Genomic DNA, 18,062 nt, shown 5'->3' with positions numbered 1-18,062 from the left:
AGAACGGAATGCATTCTGGGGCACTCCATTCCATTTTCCTCCGGTTTTGAGATCCTATAAAAGGATCTCAATATTGGAAAGGAAAGTGCAGATGTGAAAGTAGCCTAAGACTGACCATCTCTTCCTGGGAAGTTGAGTGACCAGCAATAATGGCCGCCAACTGACAAACAGCTCAAGGATTTATCTGTATTGAGGTAGGTGTTAGATTTTGGGGTGAGTTGTCTGTATCCAGCATGCATTAAAATAAGTAATGAATCTTTTAGGGCTTATGGTATAAAAGTATTTAAACATAAAGCAAAAACTATGTATATTTGGCATTTATACCATCCCATAGAATAAAAGGGTTATTTTGTTTTAGGAGTCTTTACAATTATGGCAGTACAAAAAATGTTTTTTTGTTTTTTTTTTACTGTGAAAAATGTTTAAAAAAATGGGAGCAATCATGCATTGCATGGAGCTCTGTAGTTCCTGTAGTTGCTTCTGGGACCACAAACAGTTGATCAGCGAGCCTTCCATGAGCTGAACCCCAATAATCTGGTACGGACGACACATCCAAAGGATAGGTCATCAAAAACTTCATGCTACAGCGATGGTTTGCGTCCACAGCTGCTCTGCTCACCTTTACTGGAGGTCCTGACCCACCTCTAGCTGTCTTCTCCCAGGCGAGCCCGGCCATCAAGCTTGCTTTGTCCATGCACGCAGGCTGCGGCCTGCTTGCTAACATGGGCTCTTCTCCACTGCCGACAGAGTGGACGCTCCCTCCAGCTCTTAAAGGGGCAATGTCCACAGACATAAAATTCACCAACCACTGTCTGGTAACCCTGTGGCAGCTACAGGGAGTGCAGAATTATTAGGCAAGTTGTATTTTTGAGGATTAATTTTATTATTGAACAACAACCATGTTCTCAATGAACCCAAAAAACTCATTAACCACCTCAGCCCCCAGTGCTTAAACACCCTGAAAGACCAGGCCACTTTTTACACTTCTGACCTACACTACTTTCACCGTTTATTGCTCGGTCATGCAACTTACCACCCAAATGAATTTTACCTCCTTTTCTTCTCACTAATAGAGCTTTCATTTGGTGGTATTTCATTGCTGCTGACATTTTTACTTTTTTTGTTATTAATCGAAATTTAACGATTTTTTTGCAAAAAAATGACATTTTTCACTTTCAGTTGTAAAATTTTGCAAAAAAAACGACATCCATATATAAATTTTGCTCTAAATTTATTGTTCTACATGTCTTTGATAAAAAAAAAATGTTTGGGTAAAAAAAAAATGGTTTGGGTAAAAGTTATAGCGTTTACAAACTATGGTACAAAAATGTGAATTTCCGCTTTTTGAAGCAGCTCTGACTTTCTGAGCACCTGTCATGTTTCCTGAGGTTCTACAATGGCCAGACAGTACAAACACCCCACAAATGACCCCATTTCGGAAAGTAGACACCCTAAGGTATTCGCTGATGGGCATAGTGAGTTCATAGAACTTTTTATTTTTTGTCACAAGTTAGCGGAAAATGATGATTTTTTTCTTTTTTTTTTTTTTCTTACAAAGTCTCATATTCCACTAACTTGTGACAAAAAATAAAAACTTCCATGAACTCACTATGCCCATCACGAAATACCTTGGGGTCTCTTCTTTCCAAAATGGGGTCACTTGTGGGGTAGTTATACTGCCCTGGCATTCTAGGGGCCCAAATGTCTGGTAAGGAGTTTGAAATCAAATTCTGTAAAAAATGACCTGTGAAATCCGAAAGGTGCTCTTTGGAATATGGGCCCCTTTGCCCACCTAGGCTGCAAAAAAGTGTCACACATCTGGTATCTCTGTACTCAGGAGAAGGTGGGGAATGTGTTTTGGGGTGTCATTTTACATATACCCATGCTGGGTGAGAGAAATATCTTGGCAAAATACAACTTTTCCCATTTTTTTATACAAAGTTGGCATTTGACCAAGATATTTCTCTCACCCAGCATGGGTATATGTAAAATGACACCCCAAAACACATTCCCCACCTTCTCCTGAGTACGGAGATACCAGATGTGTGACACTTTTTTGCAGCCTAGGTGGGCAAAGGGGCCCATATTCCAAAGAGCACCTTTCGGATTTCACTCGTCATTTTTTACAGAATTTGATTTCAAACTCCTTACCACACATTTGGGCCCCTAGAATGCCAGGGCAGTATAACTACCCCACAAGTGACCCCATTTTGGAAAGAAGAGACCCCAAGGTATTCGCTGATGGGCATAGTGAGTTCATGGAAGTTTTTATTTTTTGTCACAAGTTAGTGGAATATGAGACTTTGTATGAAAAAAAAAAAAAAAAATCATCATTTTCCACTAACTTGTGACAAAAAATAAAAAATTCTAGGAACTCGCCATGCCCCTCACGGAATACCTTGGGGTGTCTTCTTTCCAAAATGGGGTCACTTGTGGGGTAGTTATACTGCCCTGGCATTTTACAGGGGCCCTAATGTGTGGTAAGTAGGTAAATGACCAGTGAAATCCGAAAGGTGCTCTTTGGAATGTGGGCCCCTTTGCCCACCTAGGCTGCAAAAAAGTGTCACACATCTGGTATCGCCGTATTCAGGAGACGTTGGGGAATGTGTTTTGGGGTGTCTTTTTACATATACCCATGCTGGGTGAGAGAAATATCTTGGCAAAAGACAACTTTTTCCATTTTTTTATACAAAGTTGGCATTTGACCAAGATATTTATCTCACCCAGCATGGGTATATGTAAAATGACACCCCAAAACACATTGCCCAACTTCTCCTGAGTACGGCGATACCAGATGTGTGACACTTTTTTGCAGCCTAGATGCGCAAAGGGGCCCAAATTCCTTTTAGGAGGGCATTTTTAGACATTTGGATACCAGACTTCTTCTCACGCTTTGGGGCCCCTAGAATGCCAGGGCAGTATAAATACCCCACATGTGACCCCATTTTGGAAAGAAGACACCCCAAGGTATTCAATGAGGGGCATGGCGAGTTCATAGAAATTTTTTTTTTTTGGCACAAGTTAGCGGAAATTGATTTTTTTTTTTTTTTTTTTTTCTCACAAAGTCTCCCGTTCCGCTAACTTGGGACAAAAATTTCAATCTTTCATGGACTCAATATGCCCCTCACGGAATACCTGGGGGTGTCTTCTCTCCGAAATGGGGTCACATGTGGGGTATTTATACTGCCCTGGCATTCTAGGGGCCCTAAAGCGTGAGAAGAAGTCTGGAATATAAATGTCTAAAAAATTTTACGCATTTGGATTCTGTGAGGGGTATGGTGAGTTCATGTGAGATTTTATTTTTTGTCACAAGTTAGTGGAATATGTGACTTTGTAAGAAAAAAAAAAAAATTCCGCTAACTTGGGCCAAAAAAAAGACTGAATGCAGCCTTACAGGGGGGGGGGGATCAATGACAGGGGGGTGATCAATGACAGGGGGGTGATCAGGGAGTCTATATGGGGTGATCACCACAGTCATTGATCACTCCCCTGTAAGGCTGCATTCAGACGTCCGTATGATTTTTACGGATCCGATCAGTCTATCAGTGGATCCGTAAAAATCATGCGGACATCTGAATGGAGCTTTACAGGGGGGTGATCAATGACAGAGGGGTAATCAATGACAGGGGGGTGATCAGGGAGTCTATATGGGGTGATCACCACAGTCATTGATCACTCCCCTGTAAGGCTGCATTCAGACGTCCGTATGATTTTTACGGATCCGATCAGTCTATCAGTGGATCCGTAAAAATCATGCGGACATCTGAATGGAGCTTTACAGGGGGGTGATCAATGACAGGGGGGTAATCAATGACAGGGGGGTGATCAGGGAGTCTATATGGGGTGATCAGGGGTGATCAAGGGCTAATAAGGGGTTAATAAGTGACGGGGGGGGGGGGGGGGTAGTGTAGTGGTGCTTGGTGCAACATATTACTGAGCTGCCTGTGTCCTCTGGTGGTCGATCCAAACAAAGGGGACCACCAGAGGACCAGGTAGCAGGTATATTAGACGCTGTTATCAAAACAGCGTCTAATATACCTGTTAGGGGTTAAAAAATCACATCTCCAGCCTGCCAGCGAACGATCGCCGCTGGCAGGCTGGAGATCCACTCGCTTACCTTCCGATCCTGTGAACGCGCGCGCCTGTGTGCGCGCGTTCACAGGAAATCTCGCGTCTCGCGAGAGGACGCACCGGCGTGTCCACCCAGAACAACAGGACCGCCGCAAAGACGCAATCCTGCGTACGGCGGTCCTGAGGAGGTTAATATCAAAGCTGAATATTTTTGGAAGTAGTTTTTAGTTTGTTTTTAGTTTTAGCTATTTTAGGGGGATATCTGTGTGTGCAGGTGACTATTACTGTGCATAATTATTAGGCAACTTAACAAAAAACAAATATATACCCATTTCATTTTTACCAGTGAAACCAATATAACATCTTAACATTCACAAATATACATTTCTGACATTCAAAAACAAAACAAAAACAAATCAGTGACCAATATAGCCACCTTTCTTTGCAAGGACACTCAAAAGCCTGCCATCCATGGATTCTGTCAGTGTTTTGATCTGTTCACCATCAACATTGCGTGCAGCAGCAACCACAGCCTCCCAGACACTGTTCAGAGAGGTGTACTGTTTTCCCTCCTTGTAAATCTCACATTTGATGATGGACCACAGGTTCTCAATGGGGTTCAGATCAGGTGAACAAGGAGGCCATGTCATTAGATTTTTCTTCTTTTATACCCTTTCTTGCCAGCCACGCTGTGGAGTACTTGGACGCGTGTGATGGAGCATTGTCCTGCATGAAAATCATGTTTTTCTTGAAGGATGCAGACTTCTTCCTGTACCACTGCTTGAAGAAGGTGTCTTCCAGAAACTGGCAGTAGGACTGGGAGTTGAGCTTGACTCCATCCTCAACCCGAAAAGGCCCCACAAGCTCATCTTTGATGATACCAGCCCAAAACAGTACTCCACCTCCACCTTGCTGGCGTCTGAGTTGGACTGGAGCTCTCTGCCCTTTACCAATCCAGCCACGGGCCCATCCATCTGGCCCATCAAGACTCACTCTCATTTCATCAGTCCATAAAACCTTAGAAAAATCAGTCTTGAGATATTTCTTGTCCCAGTCTTGATGTTTCAGCTTGTGTGTCTTGTTCAGTGGTGGTCGTCTTTCAGCCTTTCTTACCTTGGCCATGTCTCTGAGTATTGCACACCTTGTGCTTTTGGGCACTCCAGTGATGTTGCAGCTCTGAAATATGGCCAAACTGGTGGCAAGTGGCATCTTGGCAGCTGCACGCTTGACTTTTCTCAGTTCATGGGCAGTTATTTTGCGCCTTGGTTTTTCCACACGCTTCTTGCGACCCTGTTGACTATTTTGAATGAAACGCTTGATTGTTCGATGATCACGCTTCAGAAGCTTTGCAATTTTAAGAGCGCTGCATCCCTCTGCAAGATATCTCACTATTTTTGACTTTTCTGAGCCTGTCAAGTCCTACTTTTGACCCATTTTGCCAAAGGAAAGGAAGTTGCCTAATAATTATGCACACCTGATATAGGGTGTTGATGTCATTAGACCACACCCCTTCTCATTACAGAGATGCACATCACCTAATATGCTTAATTGGTAGTAGGCTTTCGAGCCTATACAGCTTGGAGTAAGACAACATGCATAAAGAGGATGATGTGGTCAAAATACTCATTTGCCTAATAATTCTGCACTCCCTGTATATTGGAAAGTGCCTAATCAAGTTGCCTAGCTTGCAAAGGTGTGCTGCCCTTTGTAGCCTGATCTGCATGCGACGTCTGCATTGACTGTTCACTGTCTGCCCCGTCCTCGAACAATCTATCAGATTGCTCATATTCTGCTTGCCCTGACTTTGGCCTCTCCTTGATTTTTTCCTGATCCATTGGTGCTCCACCGTCAGGAGGCAGCAGCTTGGTTGTTTCCATGCAGAGAAGTCCAGATACATGTACAGCGGTCAAAGAGTGACTACCATGAGACCAAAGCTAAATCTGGTTTCACACCCACTGCTGCAACTATTCATTTCCTGGAGAAAATCTTTAGTTACTTTTCCCACTAAAAAGATACTTACTATAACTCACAACCTTTTCATAGTCAAATATTCCTAAGTAAAATAACCATATCTTTAGAAAATACTTGATTGAATTAGGTCTTGCCATTTTTTTTTTTTGATTACTAAAAAAAAGAAAATTGAGATTAAAATGGTGGACTCCCAACTCTCCCCTGACTGATCAATCCCTTTGCTAGCAGGAGATAAGCTGCTGCCAGCAGCTTTATATTATCTCCCAGACTACATATGTACACTCTGCTGAGCCAAGCATGGACAGAAATGGAAAGTTCGGAAGAAAAGGCTGTCAGCCAGGCATTCAGCTGGCAGCCTTCTTAGGGTCCATTCACACGTCCATAAGTGTTTTGCGGATTCGCAAAGCACGGACACCGGCAATGTGTGTTCCGCATTTCGCAGACCGCACATCGCCTGCACTATAATAGAAAATGCTTTTTCTTGTCCGCAGTTGCGGACAAGAATAGGACATGTTCTATTTTTATTCCGGGTGTCGGTGGATGTGCGCTTGCGCGGCGCCGTGATAGAAGTACTTCGTACACCGCGCCCACGCACTTAGGGGTATAGAGATTTTGCAGCACAAAATGTTTCATCAGATCTCCCTACCCCTGAGTGCGCAGGCGCCCACAAATCATCAGTTGCAGTTCATCCTTACCACAGAGCTGAGTGCTGGATACCGAGCTCACCAAATAGTCGAGCTGAACTGCAACTGATGATTTGTGGGCGCCTGGGCACTCAGGGGTAGGGAGATCTGATGAAACATTTTGCGCTGCAAAATCTCTATACCCCTAAGTGCGCACACGCGGTGTACGAAGTACTTCTATCGCGGCGCTGCAATAATTCTTTGCTAAGTCGGTAGATGTGTGCTTGCGCAGCACCGTGCACACCCTCCTCCAGCCGATTCCTGTGCGGCTGCGTCACTTCCGGTATAGACTTTTCGCAAAGTAAAAATATTTGGCAGAACACCTGCACTTAATAGAAAAGGCCTAATCTTGTCCGCAATTGCAGACAAGAATAAGACAAGTTCTATTTTTTTGGGGGAACGGAAATGCGGACCTGCAATTCCAGATCCGGGCAGCACTTAGTGCGGCCCTACAGAAATGAATGCAAAATGCGGAACAGAATGGCGGACGTGTGAATGGAGCGTTAACCCTATTAAACTAGCTGACATTAGTGATGTGCTAATGTCAGCTGAACATAACTAGCCTATTCCTACTTGTATTTAAGCCCCCTGGTACGCCAGAAATCTAATTTTTATAATATGCTAATTAGCCTCTAGGAGCGGGGGGGGCGTTAAAGCTCCTTTCTCCCACCTCTGGACACGAACGGCTGCACAAATTGATTGACAGAGCCAGGCAGCCTTGGTCTCCTACTGCCAGCCCTGTCTGCCATGTATCTCGCTCCTGCACCGTTCTGTTCAGTGTTCTGCGCAGGCGCAGTGAGTGAAGGACGGGCGTTCTTCACTCATTGCGCCTGCACCGAATACGGGACGGCACAGGCGCGAGATACATGGCAGACAGGGCCGGCAGGAGGAGACCAAGGCTGCCCCCCTGCAACTAGAGGCTAATTAGCTTATTATAAACGTGGGCATAGATAAAAGTAGGAATAGGCTAGTTAGGTTCAGCTGACATTAGCACATCACTAATGTCAGCTAGTTTAATAGGGTTAATTCTGATGAGAGAAAGCCTTTAACTGCCTTGTCCAGGTTTATTCTATTAATCTATCTATTCTATCTATTTATCTATCTATCTTACATGCAGTAAATCTGCCCCATTAGAGTGTCCTATGAAATATTGTCCTATGAATTAGCGTGTCCTATGAAAGATTGTTTACTATGGCACAGCATTTCTATGTCTTTTTATTATTCACAAATGGGTCAGGATTTAAATTTTTACTCATACTGTACATGAAGACTAATTCATAAATAAATTTACTAATACTAAGGTAACATAATCCCTATTTTGTACTGTTGCCTTACAATTATTGCATTATTTTAGTACCTGGTAACAGTAGAATAGCTGGCAGCCACAGGTAGTATCCTGTTGACAAGTTCCTTTACAGACATATCAAGGTTTGAGTCTAATGAGAAAGAGCGTATCTGACGTCCCACAATGGGTTGTGCAGTAATATACCGTCCATCAACTCCAATAAGAACATATAGTAGGTCCTCGACTATAGCTGCTTCCTGAGAAGCTAGAGTAAGGGTTCCTGAAAGAAAAAAAAAAGAGAGATACTGGTGAAACAGCTATGTTGATATAAACAATATTACATGCTTACAGAAAGGGGTGGTTTCTATATAAGCAATGTAAATTTTTAAGAAAATTGACAAAGAATAAAATAAGTAATCATCACAACTCAAAGTCACACAAACCTATTGGTACTGTGATATCTGTACTAGTATTGGACATAGAAGAGAAATCCCCTATCAGAGCTTGTCGCTCATATACCCATTTTGGGAACACAGGAATTTGCTGTCCAACATTCTTCTTGTTCAGTACATCTCTGAGCTGTTTCCGCAAAACCTCCACCAGCTGAAAGAATAGAGGGATAAAAAGAAAATAAAGGGATAAACATTTTCACAAATGTAAACTGAGCATAACAAATGTACATCACCGTACCATCTGATGATAGTATCAGACAGATAAGCTTTACCTGGGGGCCACTAGTTGTTGAAGCTGTTACACTTCCAAGTTGCCTACGTAACTCTTCAAGCTCTTGCATGGAGATCTTGGAGGTGCTGGGAGAAAAAGGAAGGCTGCTAGAGGGAGCAGTAATGATGATTTCTGCCTTGTCTTTAAGATTCTGGTGCAAATATAGAAGGGTCTGTTGATATGTAACAGGAAAAGAAGGTAAACTTCCCATTTATGTACAGTTTAATTCTTCAAGTGAAAAACTTAAACTAAGAAGAGGAAGAAAATGACTGGACAAGAACACTTGTTACATATGTCATTGAAAACTAAATATCTGTATGGGTATTTTACCCTTTCCTGACATTTTTCGTTTTCTACTCCATGTCTTTTAGGAGCCATACATGTTTTATTTTTCAGCTTACATTGCCTGTGTTTTGTGTGACAAGTTGTAATTTTTTTTTCTTCAACAGCACCATTTAATATTGTGTATGATGTAGTGGGGAAGGTGGAAATCAACTCAGAATTATCCAACGTTGGAAAAAAAACACGTAATTCCGTTATTGCTTTATGGGTTTCATCTTTACAGCGTTCCCATCGGGGTAAAACTGATATTTTGAATTAGATTGTGCAGCTCTAAGACTGCAGCAAAATCATATTTTTGTGTTTTTGTACCTAAAAAAAACAACAAAAAAATAAAAAAATAAACCCTTTAAACAAAAAACACATTTCTCTTTACATCCTCATATATCAATAGACTGTAGGAGAGTTTACTGTACTGACCCTTAATATATTTAAACACTGTTATTAGATCTCCCATCAGTCGTCCTTTCTCTGAACTAAATAAACCTAATTTTGAAAATCTTTCTGGGTACTATAGTCCTTCCTTTCCAGTTATTACTTGGGTTGTCCTATTCAGAACCCTCTCCAGCTATGCTATGTCTTTCTTGGGCACAAGAGCTCGGAATTGTCATGTCAGTGTTAGGGCTCATGCACACGACCGTATGTATTTTGCAGAACAGCTGTCTCCTAATAGAACAGTACTATCCTTGTCCCTAAATCGGACAATATTAGGACATGTTCTTTTTTTTGCGGTAAGGAAATACGGAAACGGAATGTACACGGAGTAACTTCCGTTTGTTGTTTTTTTTTTGCGGACCTATTGAAGTGAATGGTTCCGCATATGGTCCGCAAAAAAAAACTGAGCGGACACGGAAAGAAAATACGTTCATTGTGCATGAGCCCTTACCCAGTGTTTTACCATTTAGTATATACTGGTGCCTTGGATTTTTCCTTCCCATGTGAATAACCTTAAAGGGGTTTTGTCACTTCAACAAGTGGAATTTATCATGTTGATAAAGTTAATACAAGGCACTCACTAGTGTATTGTCACTACCCATATTGCTTCCTCTGCTGGCTGGATCCATTTTTCCATCAAATTATCCACTGCCTGTTTCCATGGTTACGACCACCCTGTAGTCCATCAGAGGTGCTTGTGCTTGCACTTGCACTCTATAGGAAAAAAAGAATGCCTCTCTGGTGACCAGGACCATGTGAGTTAACGTAGGATGGAGCTTTTTATTATACTATGCAAGCATAGACACGCTGATAGATTACAGGGTGGTCTTAACCATGGAAACGAGCAGTGTATAATTTGATGGAAAGATGGATCCAGCCAGCAAAGAAAGCAATACATTAGTAAGTGCCTTGTATTAACTTTCTGTACATAAAAAATGCAATTTGCTGAAGTGACAAAACCTTATTTAAATTTATCAGTGTTAAACTTCATTCCACTTCTCTGCCCAAACCTCTAATCTATCCGGGTCCATCTTTAACAGTATCCGGTTCTCTTTTGTGTTCATTATGTTCCACAATATAATATTGTCTGCAGAAATTTATATCTTACTGTGCAGCCCCTCTACAAGATAATTAAAAGGGTTTTTCCAAACTCCAAAACTTCTGTATAAGGCCTCATGCACATGGCCGTTGTTTTGGTCCGCATCCGAGCCACAGTTTTTGCGGCTCGGATGTGGACCCATTCACTTCAATGGGGCCGCAAAAGATGCGGACAGCACTCCGTGTGCTGTCCGCATCCGTTGCTCCATTCCGTGGCCCCGCAAAAAAAAAAAAAAAAAAAAAAAGTCCTATTCTTGTCCGTTTTGCGGACAAGAATAGGCAGTTATATCAATGGCTGTCCGTGCCGTTCCGCAAATTGTGGAACGCACACGGACACCATCCGTGTTTTGCGGACCGCAAAACACACAACGTTTGTGTGCATGTAGCCTAACTCATCAGTATCTGATCAGTGGGGGTCCTGTGAGCACTGCATACTTCTTGAAGCTCACCAAGCACAGAGCCATACATTCTATAGTGGCTGTACTTGGTATCGCAGCTCAGCCCTATTCAATTCTAAGGGGCTGAGCTGCGACTAGGCCACGTGACCAATGAACCCGTTGTCACTGGCCTAGGGAAAGCCACGAGGAGGCTGTGGCATTACTGCAAGTGCTGATGCCTTCTCGAACAGTGGTGGTCTGGGGTGTCGGACCCCCACCAATCAGATACTGATGACCTATCAAGAAAAAAACCTTTAATAAATATATTGATGAGAATAGGGCCCAACAGTAACCCCTGTGGTATCCCACTAGTAGAGTATGTACCATTAACAACCACTCTCTGTGTTCTGTTACTGATCCAGTTATTTACATTCTCCCCCCCTCCCCACTTAATCGTGCTGTTCAGTCTGAGGGTGACCTGTTGGCATTTTTATTTTTCAGTGCAATCATAACTCTTTTGCACCACTGACAGGGAAATAGAATAATCAGTCTGTTAATTGTGAGAGTGAGACATACCAATTTTATTGGTTAAAAAAAACACTGTATTTGCCACCATCACAGGGAAATATAATAGTTAATCAGCCTATTAATTAGGTCGGGGAGACCTACATTTATTTATTTTTTTGTGCTGTACACCTCTTTTGCATCCGTGACACAGATATACAATTGTTCGTCTGTCAGCCAAGGAGGAGAGCATCAACTAGGGGACAAGGCCGTGGCGTTGGTAGAGCTCATGCTGCAGGGATAGGACGTTTTCGATCTGTGCCGGGTACGCACCCACATGAAACACCTTCCACTGGTACACGCAGGCAACAGAACATTCTGCGACATTTTGTAGGCCCGAATACCGCTCTAAGAATGGTGAGGCCAGAACAAGTAGAAGCGGTATTAGATTGGATGGCTGAGAGCGCCTCCAGTTCCTTCACATCGTCTTCCACCCGGTCCATTGCTGAAAGCGCAGAGTTGGCACCGGCAGCCCACGTGCAACAGTCTTCCACATCAGCCAAGCAATCTGAGCCCCAAGTCATGCAGCAGTCACTTATGCTTTTTGATGACTCTGCTGGCAGGGTTTTTTTGGGCAACCCACCTAGCCCTGCCCCAGAAGTGACAGAGATTGAGTACACTGATGCCCAACCACTTATGTTTGAGGATAAGGACGTGGGAGAACCACCGCAGCACATCTCTGATGGCGATGATGAAACACAAGTGTTAAAGGGGTTGTCCGGGTTCAGAGCTGAACCCGGACATACTCTTTTTTTTCCACCCAGACAGCCCCCCCCTGAGGCTAGCATCGGAGCATCTTATGCTCCGATGCGCTCCCGTACCCTGCGCTAAATTGCGCAGGGCACGGGCTTTTTTGTTTTCAATAACACTGCCGGGCGGTAACTTCCGCCCGGCAGTGTGTTCGGTGACGTCACCGGCTCTGAGGGGCGGGCTTTAGCTCTGCCCTAGCCGTTTTACTGGCTAGGGCAGAGCTAAATCCTGCCCATCAGTGCTGGTGACGTCACCGGGGTTCCTGTCAGCCCCATGGAGAGCCCCGGTACGTCACCGGAACTCCTAAAAATGCCTTTGCCCTGTGCAATTTAGCACAGGGCAAAGGAGAGCATCGGAGCATGAACTGCTCCGATGCTCATGTCAGGGGGGCTGCCGGGGTGAAAATGAAGGGATGTCCGGGTTCAGCTCTGAACCCGGACAACCCCATTAACTGCTGGGGCTTTCTGCAGTGTGCAGACCAGCCAGGAGGGCAGGGGTGAGAAGTGGGTGGAAGATGATGTGAAGGTTAATGAAGTTCTAGACCTCACATGGCATCCAAGTCATGCCAGTGACGTGTGCAGTTGGAAGGAAGAGATGGGGGTCACGCAGCGCCAGCCGCACAGCAAAAGAGGGAGCAGGGTGCAAAGCAGAGCGGACATCCCCCAGCCAGTACGCCTGCTAATGCCCAACGCGCCAAGAGATATAGCACACCAAAGCCAGCACAAAAGAGTTCCCTGGCGTGGCAGTCCTTCAGGCAGTGTGATGACAGAACACGGGTTGGTTTGCACGCTGTGCAGTCAGAGTCTGAAGCAAGGCATAAATGTTCTAAACCTGAGCACCACCAGCAAGATCCGGCATCTAACCGCAAAGCACAAGCTGCTGTGGAGTAGACACCTCAAGAACCATGAAAGATCAGAGGCTCCTCCTACTCCCTCTTCTGCTGCGGTCTTGGCATCTTACTCCCCCCTCTGGAGCGACAGTGGCACCCGCCACCCCGCAAGCAGAGGATGTCAGAGCAACACCACCATAACAGAGCATCTCTACACTGTCCTATGGAAGCGTTCAGCTGTCCATCAGCCAAACACTGGAGAGAAAGAGGAAGTACCCCCCTACCCACCCACGAGCCCTGAATGCCAGCATTTCAAAATTGCTGGCCTTTGAAATGCTGCTATTCCACCTGGTGGAGACTGACCGTTTTAAAAACACCATGACTGCAGCTGTCCCATGGTACGCTGTTTACAGCTGCCACTACTTTCTAAGGCGGGCCATCCCTGCCCTGCACGAACAAGTGGCGGGAAAAAAAAAAAAATCAGGTGTGCGCAGATCGCAGCTACCGCTCATAGAGGTCGGGAGCCGGCTATGTGATTCTGCAGCCAGCTCCCACCTCCTGTATGTGAATTAATGAAAGACTTATCTTCATTGGTGGAGCGGTGACCACAGCCCCTCCCCTTCTTTTGTCCTCTCTCCTCTAATTGGCGGCAGCAGCAGCACAGGGGGAGGGAGACACTGCTTCCTTCACCCCTGTGCTGCTGAGGGAACACGGAGAGGGCTGACAGCAGCGCGTTCTGTGTTCCCAATACATTATCGGTATATCGGCAAAATAGATGCAGATACCGATAACTGTCAAAATCCTGAATATCGGCCGATATCTGTAAAACCGATAAATCGGTCGATCCCTACATACAAGCACCAAAACTGTCAAGCCGTTGCCCTTAACAATTTACGGACACATGAAAAAAAACAAAAAAAACAAAAAACAGAAACAGTGTTGGCTTCCTCCCCCACCTACACATCTGCCTCCTCCTCCTCCACCTCCTGGCTCAATTATTATCATTATGTCGTCTTATACTGGTAGAGTAGAGAAATATACTGGCCACACAGCCAAAAATAGCTAAAGGTCACACACATAATTGACAGACACATTTATAAAATACAGAAAGAATGATGGCTTCTACCTCTACCTCCTCTGCCTCTTCCACCTACACTGCCACAGCCTCCTCAACTTTCTACTCCACTTTGACCTCCACCTCTTTGTTTAAGATTGTTATTTTATATCTATTTTATGTCATTTTAAGTCATTTCCCTATCAAAATTTGTTTGTACGGCAATTGTACTGCTCTTTGGAGCCTTTTGCAGCCCTCTAGCCCTTTCTATAACTTTTTTTACAGCCATTTTAGTGCCCCAAAGTTCGGGTCGCCATTGACTTCAATGGGGTTCATTGTTCGGGGTCAAGTTCGGAACCCGAACCGAACTTTGAAACAAAGTTCGTCAGAACCCGGACATCCAGCAGCCCGCTCATCCCTAGTCTTAAAAGGCACAAAAATTTAGCAAATTGTTAATTTTCCAAATATTTGATTTATTTATTTTTTTAATAAAGAAGACTCAAATTTACCAATAACATGAAGTACAATGTGTCACGACAAAATCTCAGAAGGGCTTGGACAAGTAAAAGCATTCCAAAGTTATTACCACATAAACTGCCACATTTGCAAAAAATAGGCCTCGGATTTAAGGTGAAAAGTGGCTTGGTATTAAAGGGTTTAAAACATAAAATGAAAAACAATTTATCACACAAACTGTTTAAATCCTTAGTGACATCTGACGTTCATGTACGGCGGGATGTCCGTTCTTTAAAGATGGTACCCACTGTGGGGATTCGCTCTGGTTGACAGGATAAGGCTACTTTCACACTAGCGTCGGGGCTCCGTTTGAAGAATCTCACAAGCGGCAACGAAAGCATCCGTCCAGCTACTAATGCATTCTGAGTGGATGCGGATCCGCTCAGAATGCATCAGTCTGGCAGCGTTCAGCCTCCGCTCAGCCAGCGGACACCTGAACGCTGCTTGCAGCGTTCGGGTGTCCGCCTGGCCGTGCGGAGGCAAACGGATCCGTCCAGACTTACAATGTAAGTCAATGGGGACGGATCCGTTTGAATTTGACACAATATGGCTCAATTTTCAAACGGATCCGTCCAAACTTTACATTGAAAGTCAATGGGGGAAGGATTCGTTTGAAAATTGAGCCATATTGTGTCAAATTCAAACGTCTGAAGCTACTTTCACACTTAGAATTTTTTCTACAATATAATGCAGACGGATCCGTTCTGAACGGATCCAAAGTCTGCATTATATGAGCGGATCAGCTCTGAACGCAAGTGTGAAAGTAGCCTAACCGGACGCAGTACCTGTTCATTGTTTATTCACACTCTTGACAAGTTCATAAACAAAGAGTCACATTCAACAAAAAAAGGCACCTTTTGGTTTTGGTGTTAGTTTACACCCAGCTGGCAGTTCTACCTCAAAGAGTCTATGAATGGACGTTAGGCGACCAGTTTCCCCTCACACTGGTCTCGGACCTGCAAGCCCAGCACAAGGCTCCGATCCCAATACAGAGATCCTTTCAGCTGAATCCAGCTGTCTTTTAAAGGTTTGACTCCACCTGGTCGCTAATCAGTCCAGCAGCAGACGCTGGGAGGAAAATACCTGCCTCCCCATACAACTCGCTTTACTGTGTCACATACCCCCCTTTTGTTCAACCTTGAGGGGGTGAACACATGCCAAACAGTGTACCCGGGACAGGGCATCCATGTTTCCCTGCAACCGGCCTGCTCTGTGCTCTACTGAGAACTTAAAATTCTGTAAGGATAAGAACCATCTGGTGACCCGAGCATTCCTCTCTTGGCCTGGATCATTCACTTGAGAGGGGAGTGGTCGGTCACCAGACAGAACTTTCTTCCCAAAAGATAATAGCGGAGAGACTCGATTGCCACTTTGATAGCCAGGCACACACTCTCCACTATACTGTACCTAGTCTCGGCTGGGGCGAGTTTGCGGCTCAGGAAAACAACGGGATGTTCCTCCCCATTGATTTCCTGAGAGAGTACAGCTCAGAGGCCTACTTCAGAGGCATCGGTCTGTACCGCAAAGTCCCACTTGAAGTGGCGTCACCAAAACTGGTGACCCGCACAGGACAGACTTCAATGTGGAAAAAGCCTTTTTCGCCTGGTCATTCCAGCGGACCATCACAGACTCCCGTCCCTTCAAGAGCCCTGTCAACGGAGCCGCTAAAGTGGCAAAATGGGGAAAAAACCTCATATAATAGCCCACCATTCCCAAGAACGACTTCACTTGCATAGTGGTGACAGGTCAGGGCCAGTTCCGTATCGCCTCTATTTTGTTCAATTGGGGTTTGAGGAGTCCGCGCCCAATGACATATCCTAGGTATTTAGTCTCCTCTAACGCTATGGCACATTTTTTTGGGTTAGCGGGTAGTCCAGGCTTCCGAAGGGAGTCCACTACGGCCTGCACCTTGGGCAGGTAACTCTCCCAGTCGGTACTATGAATGACAATATCATCCAGGTAAGCCGAGGCATACCTACGATAGGGACGAAGTACAATGTTCATTACTTGTTAAAACGTGGCGGGGGCGCCATGAAGGCCAAAGGGTAACACCTTATACTGATACAGCACCTCAGGGGTGATGAAGGCAGTTTTTTCTTTGGCAGCCTCCGTTAAGGGCACTTGCCCTTTGGCGAGGTCCAAGACAGAGAAATACCTTGCCTATCCAAACCGCTCAATTAGCTCATCCACCGGGGCATGGGATACACATCAAATTTAGAAATCTCATTTAATTTACGAAAATCATTACAGAACCGTACTGTCCCCTCTGGCTTGGGTATTAGAACTATTGTGCTGGCCCACTCACTTTTAGACTCTTCGATGACATCCAGCCTCAGCATTAGATGCACTTCCTCCAAGATGGCTTTTCGCCAAGCCTCGGGCACCCAGTACGGCATTAACTGGACTTTTGTCTGGGGCTCGGTAACAATATCATGCTGGATTATGGAAGTGCGTCCAGGGAGTTCCGGGAACACATCCGTGAGTCTGAGCCTGTTTAGAAAAGAAGCTGTCAGCAATTCTTATTGTGGCAACCACTTCACCTGCAGCGGACAGAGGGGTCTCTTCCCCTAGACAAACTGACCGCAATCTGTCCTCCGTGCAGGTCTCCCTATCCTTACAAGGTTTTAGTAGATTAACATGGTAGACCAGCTCTGGTTTTCGCCACCCTGGCTGGTGTACCTTGTAATTTACATCTCCAATTTTCTCTATTACCTCGTAGGGCCCCTGCCACCTAGCCAAGAACTTACGGTCCACTGTCGGTACCAGAACAAAGACCCGATCACCTGGGTTAAAGCTCCAGACTCGAGCCTGCCGGTTATAGATTCGACTCTGGGCTCGCTGAGCCGCCTCCATATGTTCCCAAACCAGAGGCAACACAGTCTCTATCCGTTCTTGCATCTGGCTGACGTATTCAATAACACTTTTATGCGGAGTGGGCTGTTCCCATGCCTCCTTGGCTACGTCCAACAGCTCAAAGGGAGAGAACCCAGTAGAGGCTTGGGGCACCTCTCGCACTGCGAATATGAGATAGGGCAGGACGAGGTCCCAGTCCCTTCCATCTTTGGACACCACTCTTTTTAATATATTTTTAAATATTTGGTTAAACCTTTCTACCAACCCGTCCGTTTGCAGATGGTAGACTGACGTCCATAACCGTTTTATGTGCAGCAACTAGCACAATTCCCTCATGACGTTGGACATGAACGGGGTCCCGTGGTCCGTCAAAACCTCTTTGGGTAGACCTACGCGGGAAAACATCCCTAATAACTCTTTAGCTATGAGTTTGGCCGATGTATGCCGCAGTGGCACCGCCTCCAGGTACCATAGTCTAGGATGACTAGAATATGTTGGTGTCCTCTAGCAGACT

At 44.9% G+C, this 18,062-nt stretch overlaps 1 protein-coding gene across 2 annotated transcripts in view; it reads right to left on the bottom strand.

Annotated features, from left to right (window-relative positions):
• Window positions 1–18,062, bottom strand: part of TUBGCP2 (tubulin gamma complex associated protein 2) — a 478,187-nt gene that overhangs the window by 300,597 nt on the left and 159,528 nt on the right. For both annotated transcript variants that reach the window (XM_040435527.1, XM_040435528.1), the window contains exons 4-6: window positions 8,735–8,905; window positions 8,454–8,613; window positions 8,083–8,290 (exon numbers count right to left, since the gene is read on the bottom strand). In XM_040435527.1, the coding sequence (XP_040291461.1) occupies window positions 8,083–8,290; window positions 8,454–8,613; window positions 8,735–8,905 (539 nt within the window). The remainder of the gene's footprint in view (window positions 1–8,082; window positions 8,291–8,453; window positions 8,614–8,734; window positions 8,906–18,062) is intronic.

Source organism: Bufo bufo, chromosome 6, assembly GCF_905171765.1.
Source record: "Bufo bufo chromosome 6, aBufBuf1.1, whole genome shotgun sequence".
NCBI lineage: Eukaryota > Metazoa > Chordata > Amphibia > Anura > Bufonidae > Bufo > Bufo bufo.
This window is presented reverse-complemented; position numbering and strand designations above follow the sequence as displayed.